At 42.5% G+C, this 20,541-nt stretch overlaps 1 protein-coding gene across 1 annotated transcript in view; it reads right to left on the bottom strand.

The window, feature by feature from the left end:
* lrrc73 (leucine rich repeat containing 73) overlaps nucleotides 1–19,993 on the bottom strand; it is a 31,870-nt gene extending 11,877 nt beyond the window's left edge. The window contains exons 1-3 of the mRNA XM_052024277.1: nucleotides 19,715–19,993; nucleotides 16,161–16,321; nucleotides 6,656–6,778 (exon numbers count right to left, since the gene is read on the bottom strand). Of these exons, the coding sequence (XP_051880237.1) occupies nucleotides 6,656–6,778; nucleotides 16,161–16,321; nucleotides 19,715–19,986 (556 nt within the window). The 5' untranslated portion in view covers nucleotides 19,987–19,993. The remainder of the gene's footprint in view (nucleotides 1–6,655; nucleotides 6,779–16,160; nucleotides 16,322–19,714) is intronic.
* Nucleotides 19,994–20,541: the final 548 nt, after the last annotated feature.

The raw sequence follows: 20,541 nt of genomic DNA, 5'->3' as shown, positions 1-20,541 counted from the left end.
GGGGGGATCCCACCTGCTTGCAAGGAGAATGTGAAACTTCACACAGATAGACTGTCAGGATTCAGAGAGTCATAGAGTCAAACCTCACAGAAACAGGCCCTTTAGCTCACCATGTCTGTGCCAACTATCAAATACTGATCTATACAAATCCCATTTACCAGCACTTGGTCCATAGCCTACTATGGCTTGGCAATTCAAGTGTTCATCCAGATTCTTTTTAAATATTGTGAGGATACCCATTTCCAACATCTTTTCAGGCAGTCTATTTCAAATTGTAACCATCCTCTGGATGAAAAATGTTTTCCTCAGATCACCTCTTACTCTTCACCTTAAACTTACACCCTCAGGTCTTACACACCTCTGTCATGGGGAAAAGCTGCTTACTCTCTACCCTACCTATGCCTCTCATAATTTGATGTAATCCTATCAGGTGCCCCTTCAGCCTCCTCCACTCCAAGGAAAACAAATCCAACCCATCCAGCCTCTCATAACTGAAGTGTTCCATCCCAAGCAACATCCTGGTGGATCTCCCCTGCACCCTCTCCAGCGCAACCATGTCCTTCTTGTACTGCGGTGACCAGAACTGCACACAATATTTCCAGCTGTGGCCTAACCCATGTAATATAAATTTGTTCCAAGCCATCCTTGCTCTTGTAATCTATGGCCCTGACTAAACAAGGCACGCATCCTGAATGTCTTCTTTACCACTTTTCAAGGAGCTTTGGACTTGTACACCAAGGTCCCTTTGTTCTTCAATACCCCCTAGGACCCTGCCATTTGTGGTATATGTCCTACCCTTATGTGGCCCCCCCACCTCCCAAAATGTATCACCTCACATATTGGATTAAACTCCACTTGCCATTGTCTTGCCCATCTTACCAATTGGTCAATATCATTCTGTAGCTTGACTACCTGCCCTATCATCAACAACATCACCAATTTTCATGTCATCTGTAAACTTACAAATCCATACCTCCTACGTTCACATCTAATTGTTAATACATAACAAACTCCAGGGGTCCGCACACTGATCCCTGTGTATGCTGCAGGTCACAGACTGTCACTCACAGAAACAACCTCCACCATCATCCTTTGCTGCCTATGCTCACATAAACTTTGGATCTAATTTGCTAATATGCCTGTGGATCCCATGGTCTTGAAACCTTTGGATCAGCCTTCCATGTGGGACGCTGCTGAAGTAATGTAAAGATATGTAAATCATATCAACTGCACCGCACTGCCCTCATCCATATAGATATAGATATGTATATATACGTGTGTGTGTCTATATATACACATATATATATACACACATATATATATATATATATATAATATATATATATATAATAGTTACCTCTCAAAAAAATCAATTAAATTAGTTAGACAGGATCTCCCACTAACAATTCTGTTCTATCCCTGAACAATCCTTGCCTTTCCAAGTGTAGATTAATTCTGTCCCTCAGAATTTTATCCAATAATTTCCTACCAATAATGTGAGCTTAACTGGCCTCGAATTACCTGGCCTGTCCCTGCCCCAAAGGTAAAACTTTGCTGTCCTCCAGTCATCTGGCACCTCAGCTATGGCCAGTGAAGATTTAAATATTTCCATTAGGGCTTTAGCAATCTCCTCCTATGCTTCCCATGGTAGCCTGGGGTATACCTTACCAGGCTCTGTGGATCTATCCACCCTCATGCCCACAAAGTCACCTCCTTTTTAATCGATGTGTTTTAGAATTTCACTGTCCCAAATGAAATCTCCAAATACAATGTCTTTTTTCTTGGTGAATATAGATGAAAAGTATTCATTTCAGCCCTCACCCATGTCTTCTGACTCCATGTGCACCTTAAATGAATGTCCTCTAGCATTTGATATTTTTACCCTGGGAAAAATATTCACTCTCCCCTATCTATGCCTCTCATAATTTTCTAAACTCCTATCAGGTCTTCCCTCAGTCTACGATGCTCCAGAGAAAACAATCCAAGTTTGTTCAACCTCTCCTTATACTTCATACCCTATACCCAGGCAGTATCCTGGTGAAACTCTTCTGCACCCTCTGCAAAGCCCCCACATCCTTCCTGTAATGGGGTGACCAGAATTGCACACAATACTCCTCCAAGTCCAGCCTAACCAAAGTTTTATACAGCTGTGACATGACTTACTGACTTTTATACTCAATGCCCTGACCAATGAAGGCAAACATGCCGTGCACCTATTTTACCACCTGTGTGGCCACTTTCAGGGAGATATAGACTTGGACCCCAAGAGCCCTCTGTACATCAATGCTGTTAAAGATGCTGCTGTATACTATATACTTTCCCCTTACATTTGACATCCCAAAGTGCAACATCTCACACTTGCCTGGATTAAACTTTATCTGCCATTTCTCTGCCCATATCTGTAACTAATCTATATCCTGCTGTATACTTTGACAACCTTCTTTACGGTCCACAAGTCCACCAACCTTTGTGTCATCTGCAAACTTACTAACCCACCATATCATTTATATATATCACAAACAACAGAGGTGCCAGCACTGATACCTGCGGAACACCACTAGTCACAGACCAAAACCAGAATAACACCCTTCCACCACTACCCTCTGTCTTCTATGGGCAAGCCAATTCTGAATCCAAACTATCAAGTCACCATGGATCCCATGCTTCTTAATCTTCTGGATTGGCCTACCATGAGAAATCTTGTCAAATGCCTTACTAAAGTCCATGTAGACAACATCCACTGTCCTACCCTCAACAATCACCTTTGTCATCTCCTCAAAAAACTCAGTCGTTTATAAGACATGAACTGCCCCACATAAAGCCATGCTGACTATCCCTAATCAAGCCATGCTTTTCCAAATGTATGAAAATCCTATCCCTAAAAATCCTCTCCAATAGCTTCCCTACCACTGATGTGAAGCTCACCGGCCTGTAGTTTCATGGATTATCCCTGTTTCCCTTCTTGAACAAAGCAACATTAGCTTCTCTCCAGTCCTCAGGATCTTGCCTGTTGCTAGTGAGGATACAAAGATCTTTGTCAAGGCCCCAGCAATCTCCTCTTGCCTCTTTCAATACTTACCAATACCTTACCAAGAAGCTTACTGAGCTGTTAGATACCAGCACTATCTGCTGTGCCATTGTGCTCTCCACTGATCCTTCTGCTCCCTCGCCTCCTTGTGTTCGTATGAAGTTCAAAGTAAGCTTTGGGAACAATACTTCATCTTTCAAGTGAGCACAGGGACAGCACTATGGTGCAGCTAGTAGAGCTGCTGTCTCACATCTCCAGTGACTCGAGTTCAATTCTGACCTCCAGCATTGTCTTTTGCACACTTTCCCTGTGACTGTGTGGATTTTCCCCAGGTGCTCTGGTTTCCTTCCACCTCCCACAGACCATGGGTTGGTAGGTTAATTGGCCACTGTAAATTGTTGCTCATGTGCAGTGAGCTGTATAATCTATTGGGAGAATTGACGGGCATGTGAGAATAAAATGGGGTTAGTGTAGATGGGTTCTTGATGGTCAGTGTGGACTCAGAGACCCAAGGGCCTGTTTCTGTGCTCCACAACTCTGTGATTCTAATTTTCCAGACTCATCACTCAATTGAACAATAACAATTCTTCTATTTCCCTTTACACCTCCTCAAGACTGATTATTTATGTTTCTTTAGGAAAGCAAAATACTGCAGATGTTAGAATGGGAAACAAAAGAAACTGCAGTAACTTGTATCTCTTTTCTCTCCCCTGGCTTATTCATCTCCCTCCATTTACAACACCCCCAGGCAGATCAGCTGCATTAACAAGCTGTCACCACATTCTCACAGCAGGCACCAGCACCACCATCAGTTATGTCATTCAGTCTCTCTTGGTCTCCGCCCTAACATAGACATTCCTTTGTTCTCACTACTCCTCGCTCTTCTCACTACTCCTCCCTCTTCTCTGCAACTTAAAACAGCTTTAAGTTGCAGAGAAGAGGGAGGAGTGGTGAGAACAAACTAGAGGGGCAGCTCTACTAGCTGTACCATAGTGCTGTCCCTGTGCTCAATTTGCTGATGATATAAAGACAAGAGGCATAGCAAGTTTTGAGGACACACTGAACTTGTTTTGGTTCTAATGAAAGGTCATTAATCCAAAATGCTAAGTCCATTTCTCCCTCCATCTGACCTGCTGAATATTTCCAACAATTTCTTATTTTACATCTGGAATAAACTGGTCACTTTCAGTTTTGTAGACTACTACTTGTAGGGAACCACTGAGATCAGTACTGGGCATCAAGCTATATATAATGTATTGCAAAGAATATCATAGTCAAGACTGCTGATAATTCAAAGCTAGATATAAAGTAAACTATGAAGAGTACATAAAGAGTCTGCAAAGAGATATAATCAATTGAAGTGAATGGGGAAGAATGGAATATGAAATGGAGGATGTAACAAACCAGATGGATAAAGGGTAACCATTAGACATAGTGCATTTTGATTTCCAGAAGGCAGTGAGAACAAAGGTTACTACACAAGAGCACAAAGGATTGGGAAAATATATTGGCATGGATAAGGGATTGGCTAACTAAGAATAAGCAGGGGCTGAGGCTAAAAGGGGCATTTACAGATTGACAATCAATAACTGATGAGGTGCCACAAGGAAGGGTGCTGGGGCCTCATATATTTGCAATCTATATTAATGACTTCGATGAAAGGGGCAAATGTACTGCAGCCAAATTTGCTGATGTTATAAAGACAGAGGCATAGCAAGTTTTGAGGACACAATGAAGGGTTAGGTGAGTGGGCAGATGGAGTATAATACGGAAAAATGTGAGGTTATCCACTTTGGAAGTATAAATGAAAAAGTAAATTATTATTTAAACACGTTATAGGTTAACTGGCCACTGTAAATTGTCCCTAATGTGTAGGTGAGTGGTAAAATCTGGGGGGAGTTGAATGGATTGTGGGGAGAATAAAAAGGGATTAGTGTAGGATAAATGTTATTGGGTGCTTGATCATCAGTGTGTTTGCATGTTGTATGACTCTATGACCTAATAAAACCTGGAGGTCCTAGTACATGAATCACAAAAAGTTGGTCGGCAAGTAATGCAATTAATTAGGCAGGCTTACGGAATATTGATCTTTATCGTAAGACACATGGAATATAAAAGGGCACTCATGAGAGACTAGAGTACAGTATACTTTCAGTCCCTATAATTAAAGAATGATATACTTACGTTGGAGGCAATGCAGAGGAGGTTCATTAACTTGATTCCTAGAATGAAGGGGTTGATGTTTGAAGTAAGGTTGAGCAGGCTAGGCCTATACTCAGTGGAAACTAGAAGAATGACAGATGATCTTACTGAGACATATAAGTTTCTAAGAGGGTTTGACAGGGCAGACAGTGAAAGGATATTTTCCTGAGGGGAGTTTCTAGAACTAGGGGACATTGTTTGACAATAAGGGGTCACCATTTAAAACAGAGATGAGGAAAATTTTCTTCTCTCAGAGGCGCATGATTCTTTGGGATTCTCTACTCCAGAGTGCTGTGGGAGGCAGATTCATTAAATATATTCAAGGTGGAGATTACAGGCATTTGAATTTCTAGAGAGTCAAGGGGTATGGAGAGAATGCTGGAAAGTGGCATTGAGGCTGATTGGATCTGCCATGATCTAAATGAATGGCAGGGCAGGATCAAGGGCCCAACTGGCCCACTCCTGTCCCTGTTTCTGATATTCTTATGGAAAAGGTGAGCTTATTAGTTCTGGTAGAAGACAAATAGTTTTAAATAGTGTGAAACTAGTAAATATTGGTGTACAGAGAGATCTGAGTAAACAATCTTATGAAATGTAGAAAGTTAATGTGCAGGTACAGGTAAACGATGTTGTCAGGGAGTTTTTGCAGAGACTTGCTGAGACTGCACAGCGAGTATTGTGTATTTGCAGGGCATGTAGCAAGATTCACTAGAATGACAACAAATAGCTAGTCTCGGTAATAGTTACTGTGTCAGTAACAGTAATCATTAATGTACTGGATTACTGTAAAAAGCAACCTGGTTATCTAATGTCCATCAGGGAAAGAAATCTGCTGTGCTTACCTGGTCTGTAACTCCAGACTCACCAATGCAGTCATAAGCACAAACAATAAACAGTGGTGTTACCGGTGACATCCACATCCTGTGAAAGAACAAGTAACTGCTAGGATGCTGGAGTTTCCCTATGAGTAGGCCTGGTCTATGTATTTCCAATGAAAGGTGATATCAGTGAAATTTATAAGATGTCAAGAGACTCATTTCTTCTATTTGGAAAATCTAGAACTCAGGGAATTTTGTCAGGATCAGGAGTCAGCCAATTCAGACTGAAATAACAAATAATTGTTTACTCAGCAGATTGGAAATCTTTTGAATTCTTTACCTCAGAGAGGATGTACAGTCATTAAAACTATTCAACATAAGAATCAATAGATTTTTGGATACAATAAATCAAGGAGTGTGGGGATCAGGCAAAAAAGTATATGAGATGCACAGTAGCTATTAGCTTACAGAATGGCATTCAGGATGAAGAAGCTGCATAGCCTCCTCCCACTTCTATTTCTTATGTTATGAATTTCAAAAGGTAGTTCCAACAGAGTTGGCTCAAAGCAATATTGTGTCACTGTCACCTCTGATTAGGCCTTCTCACCTAATGGATTATAATCCAAATTAAGGACACGAAGTTGAGAACTGTGTGCAACTGCGATCACCAGACGTGCCCATCCTTTCACTGTGATAGCAGGGTTAGCGCTCAGCGTCAGCTCCTTCAGTCCTAAAGAAAATAGAATCACTGTTAGGCTATGCTCTGCCTATGACCAAGTTAAACTGGAAGAGGAACAAATAAAATCACAATATACAAAACAAAGGCTCTTCGAGCCCGTCTTCTTTGGTCCTGTTATGATTTTTTTGCATCACCAATCCCACCTGGTCCCTATTTCTAGCTCTGAGCTAGGCATTTTCCTGCTAGAGAAAAAAATTCCAGAGACATAACCTGGAAGTGGCAGTGCGCTGTGTGGAAGCAGCAGTAAGGTCTGGTCCTATTTCTAGCCCTCACTTTTTAAGAGTTATTCCAGGAAACAATAATGATGAATGAAGGAACTTTCAATTTTTCAATATCAATTAGTATTTAATGACACTGCAAATACTAGTTGTGCATAATGTTTCATTAGTTACTTCGTTTTATTTACTTCTGGCTGGAAACACCTTGGTTGAATGCTCTATATGAATTGTGAGCTGGGACTTCAACTCACCATGGCCCATAGTTAAGTAAATAGACCAATGTGAATTCCTTCTGTTTTCTCTTCTCAGTTAATTACTGCTACCATTAAGCTGTCATCTGTCCAGCTGCTACAGGGACGCTTAAAGAATACACTTTATTGTAGTTGATTCTGAATAGTCAGATAGTAAGGCATTTGAATCCCTTTCTGTTTGAACATAAATACATAAGCACATTAAGCAGGAGCAGGCCATATGGTCCCTCCAGCCTTTTCTGCAGTTCAATAATATTGTGGTTGATCTGATCATTGACCTCAATAGGGTTGCCAACATTGTATTCCAACAATAAGAGAGTTGTGGGTGGGGCTTGTTGTGGCCAGGGTCACCACAAGTCCCAATGTATTGCACATGATCCTGGGAGTAGGTGGAAGCCAGGGACCGGGCAGACACTGGGGGGGGTGCCGAGTCCTTACCTCGTGTCTTCAGCCGCAGCCTCCACAGCGTTCCTCCAGGCCATCAGAGTAAACTGGGTGATGGTGTCACCGGTTGCTGCTTTTAAGGAGTTGTGGCTGTCCTGGGGATTCCCGGCCCCGCCCCCACGGCCTCTGTTGGTTTTATGGGGAAAATTAGCGTCTGCTGTCAACGTCATATGGGTCATCCAACTTTCCTTTCAGATATGGGAAATCCCATGCGATAAGGGACTGTTGGCAACCCTAAGCTTCTAGTCCACTTTCCTGTCTGATTCATTAATTTTCAAAAAAATTATCTATCTCAGCCCTGAAAATAGTTATCCAAATCTAGAGTTATCTGGGCTGGAAAATTCCAAAGAATCAAAACCACTTGAAAAAGAAATTTCTTCTTAGCTCAATCTAAAAGCAGTGTCTCTTTAACCTGAGATTACACTCCCTGGTTCTGGACTCCCCCACCAGAGAAACGTCCTCACAGCATCTATCCTGTCAAGCCACCTCTGAATCTTATATTTCAATAAAGTAACTTTTTATCCTCTGTACCCATCTAATCAATCTTTCATAAAAAGACAACCCTTTCATCCCAGGAATCAAGCTGTTGAACCTTCTCTGCTCTCCCTCAGCTAAGCTTAGTCAAGGAAACTAGAACAGTAAGGAGTACTCCAGGAGTGGTCTCACCATACCCCTTGCAAAGGTCGATGTTTCTGAGAGATGGGTCAAGTTATGTGGGACTGGCTGTCGAGGGGGATTCAGGGGCCTGGATCTAATGAGCAATTCCAGCTGAGTGGGGATCAGTAAACTTGGAATTGCTCCACACTCTTGAGCCTCCTTGACAGTGAAAGGCATCCAGAGGCTTTGGCCATGAGCTTGGTATTGTCTGGTTCGTTCTCCCAATGTTAGTCTGTTTCCAAATCCAGTTGTATTGACAGCCAGAGTCTCCTCCACTGCCAGGGAGTGCACTTTGGCTAGAAGCCATCTTGTCTAATTGTTAGGATGTGACTAGTAGATCAGGAAGGACTGGTGTTGGGACTGCAACTATCCACCATATTTATAAACAACTTAGAAAGCCAGATATCTGAGTTTGCTGCTGACATGAAGATGGGTGGCATTTTAGGCAGTGAAGATGGAAGCATTAAATTACAAAGAAATATTAATAGATTAAACAAATGGATTTCAAAGTGGGCAAATGCAAGGTCATCCATTTTATACCTAAAAAGATACAAAAGTACAGAGCACTTCCTTAATGGTGAAAAGCTGGTAGCAGTGGAGATACAAAGAGCTTTGGAATCCATGAATGTAGATCATTAAAATGTTGCAAAAAAGTACAGAAAATAGTCAAGAAGGCCAACAGGTTGGTGGTCTTTATATCAAGAAGACCACAAATGCAGTGGTAGAAATGTTGCTACAGCTATGTAAATCCTTACTGAGACTATGCCTGCAGTACACTGGGGAGTTCTAGGCATCACATATTAGCAAAGATATATTAGACACAGAGGGCATGCAGCAATGGTTCCCTAGAATGGTACCTGGATTCCAAGGGTTATATTAAAATACAAGATTACAATAAGAACAAAGACAATTTTAATACAGTACCTTTAATATTGCAAAACATACCAAGGCTCTTCACAAGAGTGTTATCAAATTAAACATACTAAATAAAACAAACAAAAACTATCAAGGTTCTTCGCAAGGTTATCATCAAATAAAATCTGGGCCACGTAAGTCAGTATTAGGATAGATGAACCAAAGCTTTGACAAAGTAGTTGGCTTTAAAGGAAAAAAAAGGTAGAGAGAAGAACAAGCTTGGGGAGATAATTCCAGAGCTTAGGGCACATCTGTTAAAGGTATGTCTATCAATGGATGAGCAATTAAAGTTGTAGATGATCAAAAGGCCAATGTGGTTTCACCACTGGACACTTCTTTATGTCTCTTTTTATTCTGGTATTCAAAAGAAACCTCCTTTCTCTTAGGTGCTTGAGCTTAATCTTCCATCTCCATCAACACCCATTCTCCTTCACACGGAACTTCCCCATACAACCACAGAAAGTGCAACACCTGCACTTTTGCCTCTTCCCTTTCCACCACCAGGACCAAACACTCTTTTCAGGTAAAGCAGTAATTCACTTGTACTTCTTTCAGTTTAGTGTGCTGTCTTCCCTGTTCATCACACAGTCCCTTCTACACCAGGGAGATCAAATACACATTAGTGACTGTGGAATGCCTCCATTCAGTCTGGAATCATGTTTCGAGCTACTGATGGCTATTACTTTAATTCTCTACTCCACAGACATTCCGATCTCTGTGCCCTCTGCAGCCTAAAATGTTCTAAGTAACTTCAATGTTAACACAAACAACAATCTGAGTAGGAATGGGTGTTGGGGGGGGGGGGGGGGAGGGGTTAAAACTAATCTAGCAGGGGGGTGGGAAAGCAGCCAACATAATCAAAGACCTCACACACCCCAAACATTCTCTCTTCTCCCCCCTCCCATCGGGCAGAAGATCCAAAAGCCTGAAAGCTCATACCACCAGGCTCAAGGACAGCTTCTATCCCACAGTTAGAAGACTATTGAATGGTCTCCTACTACGAAAAATGGACTCTAGACCTCACCATCTACCTCGTTATGGCCTTGAACCTTATTGTCTGCCTGCACGGCACTTTCTCTGCAACACTTTATTTCACACTCTGTAATTGTTTTCCCTTGTACTGCCTCAATGCACTGATGTGATGAAATGATCTGTATGGATGGCATGCAAAACAAAGTTTTTCACTGTACCTTGGTACATGTGGCAATAATAAACCAATATTTAGAGGAGCATATATGTAAGGAAATCATAGATAGTTGTAGGAATAAGAGGGGGTTGTAATAGTGGGTGATTTTAACTTTTCTATTATTGACTAGGACTTCCTTAGTGCTAAAGGATTAGATGGGGCAAAATTTGTTAAGTGAGTCCAGCGAAATTTCCTGAAGCAATATGTTGATGGCCCAGCTAGAGAAGGGGCTACACTTGATCTCCTCTTAGAAAATAACGCTGGGAAAGTGGTTGATGTGGCAGTGGAGGAGCACTTTGGGACCACGGACTATAATTCTATTAATTTCAAGATAGTTATGGAAAAAGACAGGACTGGTGCTCAAGTTAAATCCTAAATTGGAGGAAGGCTAATTTCGGTGGGATAAGAACTTCCAAAAGTTGATAGGGAGAGGTCGTTTGCAGGTAAAGGGACATCTGGCAAGTGGAGGGTCATTAAAAATTTGGAAGGAAGAGTTCAGGGTCAACATGTTCCAATTACAGTGAAGGGCAAGACTGGCAAGATTAGGGAACCATGGTTGATGAGGGATATTGAGGGTCTGGTCAGGAAAAAAGGGGGCATGTGTCAGGTATAGGCAGCTGGGATGAAGTGAGTTCCTGGAGTATAAGGGATGTAGCAGTCACTTAAGAAGGAAAATAGGAGGGTAAAAAGGGGACATGAGATATCCCTGGCAGATAAGATAAAGGATAATCCTAAAAATTCAATAAATATATTATGACTCCTAGGAAGAGAGTAAGTGCTTTTAAGGATCAGTGTGGAGTGGAGCCAAAGGAAATGGGAAGGGTCTTAAATGAATACTTGTCATCTGTATTTACTGTGGTGAAGGACATGGAAGCTAGTGAGTTCAAGAGAAGGAACAGTAATATCCTGAAGCATTATCAACACTACAAAGGAGGTGGCGTTGGAGGTTTTGAATTGCATAATGTGGATAAATCTCCTAGACCTTACATTGGTGGTGGGAAAGTTATTGGAAGAGATTCTTAGAGACAGGGTTTATTTGCCTTTGGAAAGGCAAGGGCCGATTAGGGAGAGTCAGAATTGCTTTGTGCATGGGAAATCATGTATCACAAATTTGACTGAGTTTTTGAAGAGGTGACCAACAAAACTGAAGAGGGCAGGGGTGTAGATGTTGTCTGCATGGACTTTAGCAAGGCTTTTGATAAGGTCCCGCAAGGTAGGCTGCTCCGGGAGGTTAGATTGCATGGGATCCAGGGCAGGCTTGCCAATGGGATACAAAATTAGTTTGGTTGTAGGAGGCAGAGGATGGTATGGACAGCTGTTTTTCACGTTGGAGAACTGTGACCAGTGGTGTGCCACAGGGGTTGGTGTTGGGTCCCCTGTTGTTTATCATATATATTAATAATATGGATGAGAATGAAGATGACTTGATTAGTAAGTTTGCAGATGACACTGAAATTGCTGGTATAGTGGACAGTGATGAAAGGTTGTCTAGGGTTACAAATCCTATTCCACTATTCAATATGATATTGGCTCATCTGCCCCAAGCCTCATCTTCTCTTCTGTGCTAGTTCCCCATTAACTCTCAATTCGCTGATCTTTCAAAAATGTGTTTCCTTCCTCTTCAGAGGGACCTTGGAGTTCAGGTACAAGGTTCTCTGAAAGTGGAGTCACAGGTACACAGGATGGTGAAGAAGGCTTTTGGCATGCTGGCCTTCATCAGTTAGGGCTTTGAGTATAGAGTTGGGAGGTTACGTTGCAGTTGTACAAGACGCTGGTGAGGCCGCTCTTGGAGTATTGTGTTCAGTCTTGGTCACCCAGCTTTTGGAAAGATGTTATTAAACTGGAAGGAGTGCAGAAAAGATTTACAAGGATGTTGCTAGGACTTGAGGGACTGAATTATAGGGAGAGGTTGGACAGGCAGGGACATTTTCCCTTGGAGCGTAGGAGATCGAGAAGTAATCTTATAGGGGTGTATAAATAGAGGGGCACAGATAGGGTGAATGCACTCAGTCTTTTTCCCAGTGTTGGGGAATCAATAACTGGAGGACATAGGTTTAAGGTGAGAGGGGAAAGATTTAATAGGAACCTGAGGGGCAACCTTTTTTTTACACAGAGGACGTTATGTATATGGAATGAGCTGTTAGTGGAAGTGTTTGAGGCAGGTACAATAACAACATTTAAAAGACAGTTGGACAGGTACATGGATTGGAAGGGTTTAGAAGGATATGGGCCAAATACAAGCAAATGAGAATAGCTTGGATGGGAATCTTGGTCAGCATGGACCAGTTGGGCCGAAGGGCCCATTTCCATGCTTCATGACTTTACGATTTTAAATATCTCAAATGATCTAACCTCCATAACCTTTTGTGGATAGAAGAATCCAGAGATTTACCACCTTCTGCGAGAAGTTCCTTCATCCTAAGTTTTAAATGACATTCCCCTAATCTTGTAACCATGTATCCTTATTTGAGATTCTCCCATTAAACATATCAACGTCTGTTCTGTCATGGCCCTGAAAGATCTTATATGCATCAATAAAATTACTACTCATTCTTCTCAACTCCAAAGAGTATATTTCTAATTTAGCCACTCAAAATAGGATAACTCTCATCCCAGAAATTAGCCTAGCGGATCTCTTTTGGATTGACTCCAATGTTAGTGTATCCTTTCTTAAAATTCCTTTCACAAAACTGTGCACAGTACTCCAGGTACAGCCTCACCAGTATCTTGTGCAATCGTAACAATGTTTCCCTATTTCTAAACTCCAACCCTCTTGCAATAAAGGCCAAAATGCTATTTGCTTTCCTAAACACTTGTTGCACCTGCCCGCTAACCTTTGCAATTTGCACACAAGAACATCTACATCCCTCCAGGTTATCATTACTGAAGCTGGCTTATTTAAAAATGTTCTAGATTTATTTAAATATTTGAGTTTAAATTTCTGAAATGTCATGGTTCAATTTAAACATGTCTCTGGATCAATGGCTGTCAGTCTAATGAGTTAATCCCTACTCTACCTATCAGCATTCAGGTAATGCAGGATGGCTGAGCACCACATATTGAGTGGGATAGTGGTGAGGGTTGCAGGGTTGGGGTTTTCTTCCTGCTGTCAAAATCAGGTTTTCCATATGGGGTTCACATTATACCATCAAGTCAATGTCACGTCTGGATCGATGTCACTAACTGCCTACTCTGCACAGTTCCTGCATGTAAATACAATTTGACTACTAGTGCTATCCGGATTCTTGTTGGTAATTGCAAGCATATCAGCACCCATAGCACCAAGGAAGGAATCCTATGCAGCTTAATTTCTAGGCTGGAGACCAGCTCCACTTGCATACAGCTATAGCCATGTACCGATACCATCTCCTCCCATGGTGAATTAGATCAGCTGCGACAGCAATCTAAGTAGACCCAACCGCAGACTAGGAGGTCTACAGCACAGAGTGTATATTGAATTGGCTGCTGAATTTTCCACATGACAACAGTAGGACACTTTGAAAGTGCCTTTGCGGTTGCATAGGACCTGAAAAAGACATCCTGAAAATGATATGACATGCCCTACATAAACATAAGGCACTATTTTTTGCTAATTCTATCAATGCTAATACATGAAATGTCAAATAGTTAACTTGTAAGCACAGCAGACAATTAGGAGGTTAAATAGAATGTTAGCCTACTTTGCAAATAGTATGTTGGACTGCATTGCAAGGCATTTCAAGTACAATGACAAGGGTCTAAAATGGTAGTGGAACAGATTTGTGCTAGTTTTCTAAGATGGCACAGGAGAGAGATTTCCTTAAGATCAAAACATGCAAAAGGTCATCGGCATAAATGTCACAAATTGTGGGCCTGCTGGTAACCCATGTAATTTCAAAAATCATGAAACATATAAGATCTTTTGGGCTTTCTTAATCCAGAAGCACAAACTCATGAGCACCATTTCCCAGCATAATGGGAGCCCCTAAACCAATAATTCACAACGGGAACTGTAGTGGGGCTCAAGGAACTTGGCATGCTGCAGATATCACGTATTTCTGACAGTCATTCATATATTGTGGCACCAGAAGTTGGCTCCTGGAGGATTATCCTATCACAATTCTCTCCCAACCTGCACCACCCTGCATAAAGAGAGCAGAAAGCCTTACCTGCAACATTGGTGACACCTGGTTCATCAGAGAAGATTCCATGGTCGTCTTCAGTGGTGGACCCTCCCACAGCAGTTCAGGTAAGAATATTCCCCCTAAACTCACACTAGGGACAGACCTTCATCCTCCCATTAAGGCCTGCTTTTGTAGTTGAGGCCCACACAATTTCTTCAGTGTATATACACATTCAGTGTTACCAGCAGCAAAGGTAAATATTGCACTGCACACTTACTTCACTGCTGCCCACTCAGCTGCATCTATGTTTGGTCGCAATATATGCACAGAGAACCATAATATGACTTATTAACAATAATCATGTTCTGCTGTTGATTTCCAGCTTCAAATCTTTTGTATAGCATATGGAAAACATGTACTATGCCATGGGATTTCCAGCCTAGTTTATGACAAGCTGCAACGAAACCATGCGAAAATCAAAAACTGTAAAAGCTGGAAATCTAAAATAAAAACAGAAAATGCAGGAGGACAGGCTGCATCTGTGGGAAGAAAAGGAGTAATGTTTCGGGTAGAAGACCCTTTGTCAGAGCACATACAGTCCTGGTGTGAGGGGTTATCCTATGAGAACAAAGAATACAAGAAAAAGGAGTAGGAATGGGCCATTTGGCCTCTCCAGCCTCACCACCATTCAACGAGATCACAGCTGATCTTCTACCTCAACACCATTTTCCTGCTGTATCCCCATGTTCCTTGCTTCCTCTGATATCCAGAATCTATCAATCTCTACTTTGAATGAAATCAGTGACTGGGCCTCCACATTCCTGTGGGGTAGAGAATTCAAATTTCACCTTTTAAGTGAAGAAGTTTCTCTTCATTTCATTCCTCAATGTTCTAATCCTTATTCTGACTGTTACCCCCAGTTCTACACTCCTCAGCTTCAGGAATCATGCTGCTCATATCTACTGTGTTGAAGCCTCTAAAATTTTTTGTATGTTTCAATAACATCACCTCTCATTCATGGAGAGAAATTAACTATATTGGCCTATATTCACTAGAGTACAGGAGAACAAGTGGTCATCTCGTTGAAACATCTAAGAGTCTGGAAGGTCATTTCCTCTTAAAAGAGTCCAGACAAAGTGGATGATTCAGAGAAAAGGGTCAGCTACTGAGACGAGGAGAAGCTTCTTTATCCAATGGATTATAACTTGTTGGAATCTCTACCCCATGGGCCTATGGATGGATGCTCATTCATTGAGCATGTACAAGGTTGAGACTGATAGAGTTTCCACAAAGAGAAGAAAGGGAGATGAAGATTAGGCAGGAAAGTGGACAAGGTTCATGATCAACCATAATCTTAATGAATGCAGGACAGACTTGAGGGGGCTGCATGGCCTCCTACTCCTTGCGTTCTTATAATTTTTCACTTCCTATTATTGGATACTAGCTAAGTCAGCATGGAAGAAGTTAAACCAGATACCCATAGTATTTGATACATTTTCCTCATTACCTACAGCGAGTCTTCCTAGGTTGAGTCAGTGGAGCATCAGAGCCTTATTGTCACTGTGGTTATACACCTGAAATGACATATAAAATTCATACCTGACTTTGCTCCATCAGGTGGTAACAGTCCACAGATGAGATTTATTGCTTCATCTCCCAGAACACAGTCTCCAAGGTCCAGTGATATTAGGGAGGGATGCAGGGAAAGGGCAGGGTTGAGGACAGCCAATCCAGAATCAGTGAGAGGACTGCCATGAAGGCTACAGGAAATAAAGAAGTCAGATGCTAACAATTAGTTAAGTAGTATGGGAAACACTGCAACAGCATAGACAATTTCAACATACAGTCAACTCCAATAATCTGGCATGCTCAGGACTTTGGTCATGCCAGACTGGCAAATTTTGCAGACTATTGGCTGTTATTCCTATTAATGCCCCAACACACTTTTAATTCATGTTTTTTTAGATGTTACATAGTATCACAATAAATTCTCCAATTAATCTGATGTTTAAAGAAATTAGAGAAAACAAGGCCCGAGTCATTGTGAAGAGAGTGTGGTAACTAAGGCCTGATGAGCTTAAAGGGTATGTGGGAACTGGAGTCCCAGTGAGCTGAAAGGGAACACAGGAAACAGGGCACTGGTCAGTTTAAAGGGAGCATGGTAACTGTGGCCCTAGTGAACAAAAGGGGATTCTAGGAACTGTGGCCCTACTGAACAGAATGATGGCATGGATTCAGTGCCCTAATGAACTGGAGTGTGGGAACTGGGGCCCCAGGTGAACTGAAGGGGAGCAGGGGACCCAGGGCCCTGCTGAGATGAAGGGGATTGCAGTAAATATCACCTGGTGTGCCAGATGCTGAACCACTGGGATTTCCGAATAGTCAAATGGGGATTATCAGAGTTTTACTAACTGGCATTTAGGAACAAGAGTGTATGGCTAATGGGGAATAAAAATGGGAATACCTTATGCAAGGTATCCAGAATGTAAAACACCAGGTAGGACACACCAAACAATACATGCAAAGCAAGTTCAATCTACTAACTTTTCACCAAGATTTAAAATTCTGTAAAGGTACTACAAGCCATTGTTAAAGTAGACAAGTTCTTCTGCCAAGATCAGAAAATGTTACAGCGATATTTTCCATCAATAGCTGAGGTATGCATTGCTTTGCCTACAAATTCTGGCATGTTAACTGTTAATCATAAAATCATAGAAATATACAATCCAGGAAGAGTCCATGTAGCCCCTTGATCCATGCCGGCAACCCTGCAGGTTATGTCTCTTCAAGTTTTGGGTACTTGCTAATTGGGGTGAGGGTGTGTGCCCTCACCACTCTTTCAGGCAGTAAGTTTCAGGTCTCCACAACATTAAGTGAAATATTTTTTTCTCAACTCCCCTTTAATCATTCCACAAATCAAATCAAATCCATGTCCATTTATTTGTGACTATTCTGTGAAAGAAAATAGATCCTTTCTGTTTACTCGGTCTAAGCCTCCCATAAATTTAAATACCTCAGTCTCCCTTGTTCCAAAGGAAGAGACCACAGCTGAGATGTCTCTACTCATAAATTTAATCTACCAGTCCTTGCAATGATCTCATAAATCTACTCTCTATCTAGTACTAAAACATTCTTTCTGTGGTGTGGTGATCAGAACTCTACAGTGCTCTAGCTGTGGCCTAATTAATGTTTTACGCAGCGCTAACATGACCTCCCTGCTCTTATATTCTAGCTTCAGCCAAAAAAGGCAAGCTTCCTGTATGCCTTCTTAATCAGCTTAACTATATCTGCTACATTCAAGCATTAAAAATCCATTGCACACATTTATTGTGTAGCTCCTTCCTTGGTTTTTGCCTCTCAAATTCATAATCCCAAACTACTCCAGGTTAAATTCCATGTACCAATTTAGTTGCCACTTATCCATATCTTTCTGAAGCCTAGGACATTTTTCTTCACTATTAAACACAATTTTGATATTGTGCGAAATTTCTCAATTGTAGCATCAACATACAAATCCAAATCATTTACATATTCCATGAAAAGCAAGGAATTTAGCATTGAGCAACACGCACAAAATGCTGGAGGAACTTGCGGAACCCACTGCGGTTACTAAATTTTTCATCAATGATTACCTTTTGCTTTTCTCCTACTGAGTTTATTTTTAATCCATTTTGCCACTTTTCCTTGGATCCCATGGGCCTTTGCTTTTTTGATCACTCTGATCAGATGGATTCAATGGCAAGGTGGTGAAGGTGGTTGACAGGGTGGTGAAGAAAGTGTTTACCACATTTGCCTTCATTGGTCAAGGCACTGAGTACACAAGTTGGGACATCATGTTACAGCTGTACAAGACAATGGTGAGACCACACCTGGAATACTGTGCGCAGTTCGTTTGCCGAGCTATAGGAAGGATGTCATTAAGCAGGAAAGACTGCAGAAAAGATTCACAAGGATGTTTTCAGGATAGGAGGGCTTGAGTTATAAGGAAGGACTGGATAGGCTGGGGTGACTTTCCCTGGAGCATAGGAGGCTGAGGGGTGACCTTATAGAGATGTATAAAATCATAAGGGGCATAGATAAGGTGAATGGTCACAGTCCTTTTCCCAGGGTAGGGGAGTATAAAACTAGAGGACATAGTTTAAGGTGAGAGGGGAAAAAATTGAGGGGGACTTGACAGGTAACTTTTTCCACACAGAGGGTGGTGGGTATGTGGAATAAGCTGCCCAAGGAAGTGGTAGAGACTGGTACAATTACAATACTTCAAACAGGTACATAAATAGAAAAGGTTGAGAGGGAAATAGGCCAAACGCAGGCAAATGGGAGTAGCTTATGTACACAACTTGGTCGCATGGATGAACTGGGGTGAAGGGCCTGTATCCATGCTGTATAACTCTATGAAACAGCTTGCCAAGATCTCAGTATTATCAGGTTGCGTGGTATCTGATGTGTGGAAGGAAGTTATCCTCAATCCCAAGGGACTGCCTAAGAAGAAGAGGACAAGTATCTTGCAACAAGGACTATTGATCTTGATCAATCTAAATCCCACTGAGGTAGCTGGAGAATTTGAACAACTTTCTGAAATGTAAAAAAAAGGCTTGTATCCGTAATAATGTGAATGAAGCTACCAGATTATTTTTTGCAGGGAAGGCAATCTGCTATCTTTATGCAATCTGGTGTTTAGGAAAGGAGAACAGAGCAGTTAAAGTTGCTGCTGATAAGGAGGCAATGACAGGCATCTTTGGGAGCATTCTGGTCACGGCACAGAAGTAGCATCGAGCTTGGCTGAGAGGGAAATTCAAGCCCGGGACAGCAGTAGAACGATTAAAATATCTATAAAAAGGAACTAGCCTCGATCACCTGATCCTGAAAGGCGAATGGAGGATATGTTGCAGAGATCAGGGAGATAACTGATCAGGCATCAAGCAATGTTAACGTTCCAGGTCGATAACCTTCCAGGTCCTGAAACATAAACACTGTTATTCTCTCTCCCGAGATGCTACCCACCCTGCTGCGTATTCCCAGCATCTTGGATTTTGCATGGACAAGCAGACTGCAAGGCATTGCTATCCTTGTACTATTATAACCCCCACCCCTCCGGCCAGGTTGCAAAGTGCGATCCGAGGAGCACAACCTACCCCATCGACAGTACTTACAACAGGGAGTGGATGGACCTGTTGGCGGCCAGGGCTTCTGCTAGCTGCTGCACTCGGGCTAGGGTGCTGACCACGCCGAGGTTGAGGTTGAGCTGCGCTAGGGACTGGCACTCGGCCACATGGCGGCTGATGCGGCCGAAGTCGCGGTCCGACAGGTGGCAGCCCCGCAGGGAGAGTAGCCGCACCGAATGGGCCCTCAGGGACTCGCAGATGTCCTTGACCTCGGCCGAGGAGAGGGTCTCCCCGGAGATCTGGATGGAGCCGGCCAGCATGGCCCCGCCGTGCACCGCCGATCAGCCGCCCGTTACCATGGACACCGCGTCCGCCGCGGCCCAGCTCATGCCGCCGCCTCGCTCGCCGACCGGCCTGCCAACCAATCCGAGGCCGGTGAGGTGCGGCAGAGATCCGCCGGCGGAGGGGGAAACCTTTCCTTTGCCGATTTGACGTGTGTTGGATGCGGTTCGGGGGTCGGAGTGATCGTCACAGGGACGGTAATCGTGCGCAGAGAGATGGATGCCCCACACCGGCGCGGGAAACGCACCTACTCATCCCCACTTCGCCAGCCGCACACTCTGTTACCACGCTGCTACTGCTGCTGCCGCCGCTTCTGCAGTCCCTCGGGATCGAGGGTGACTTACTTCCACTCCGCTGGGCGAGCAACAAACCGGGTTAACATGCACCATTAAGTTTCCCGTCTATTCCGTGGCTATTTCAAAAGTATTTCAGAGAATACATCATCTGTAAATAAAAAAGTTAATAATGTATAGATTTCAAAAGGAAAAAGCTTATTTGACCCACCTTATTGAATTTTTTGAAGAGGTAACAGA

This window comes from Pristis pectinata, chromosome 10 (genome assembly GCF_009764475.1).
Source record: "Pristis pectinata isolate sPriPec2 chromosome 10, sPriPec2.1.pri, whole genome shotgun sequence".
Classification (NCBI taxonomy): domain Eukaryota; kingdom Metazoa; phylum Chordata; class Chondrichthyes; order Rhinopristiformes; family Pristidae; genus Pristis; species Pristis pectinata.
This window is presented reverse-complemented; position numbering and strand designations above follow the sequence as displayed.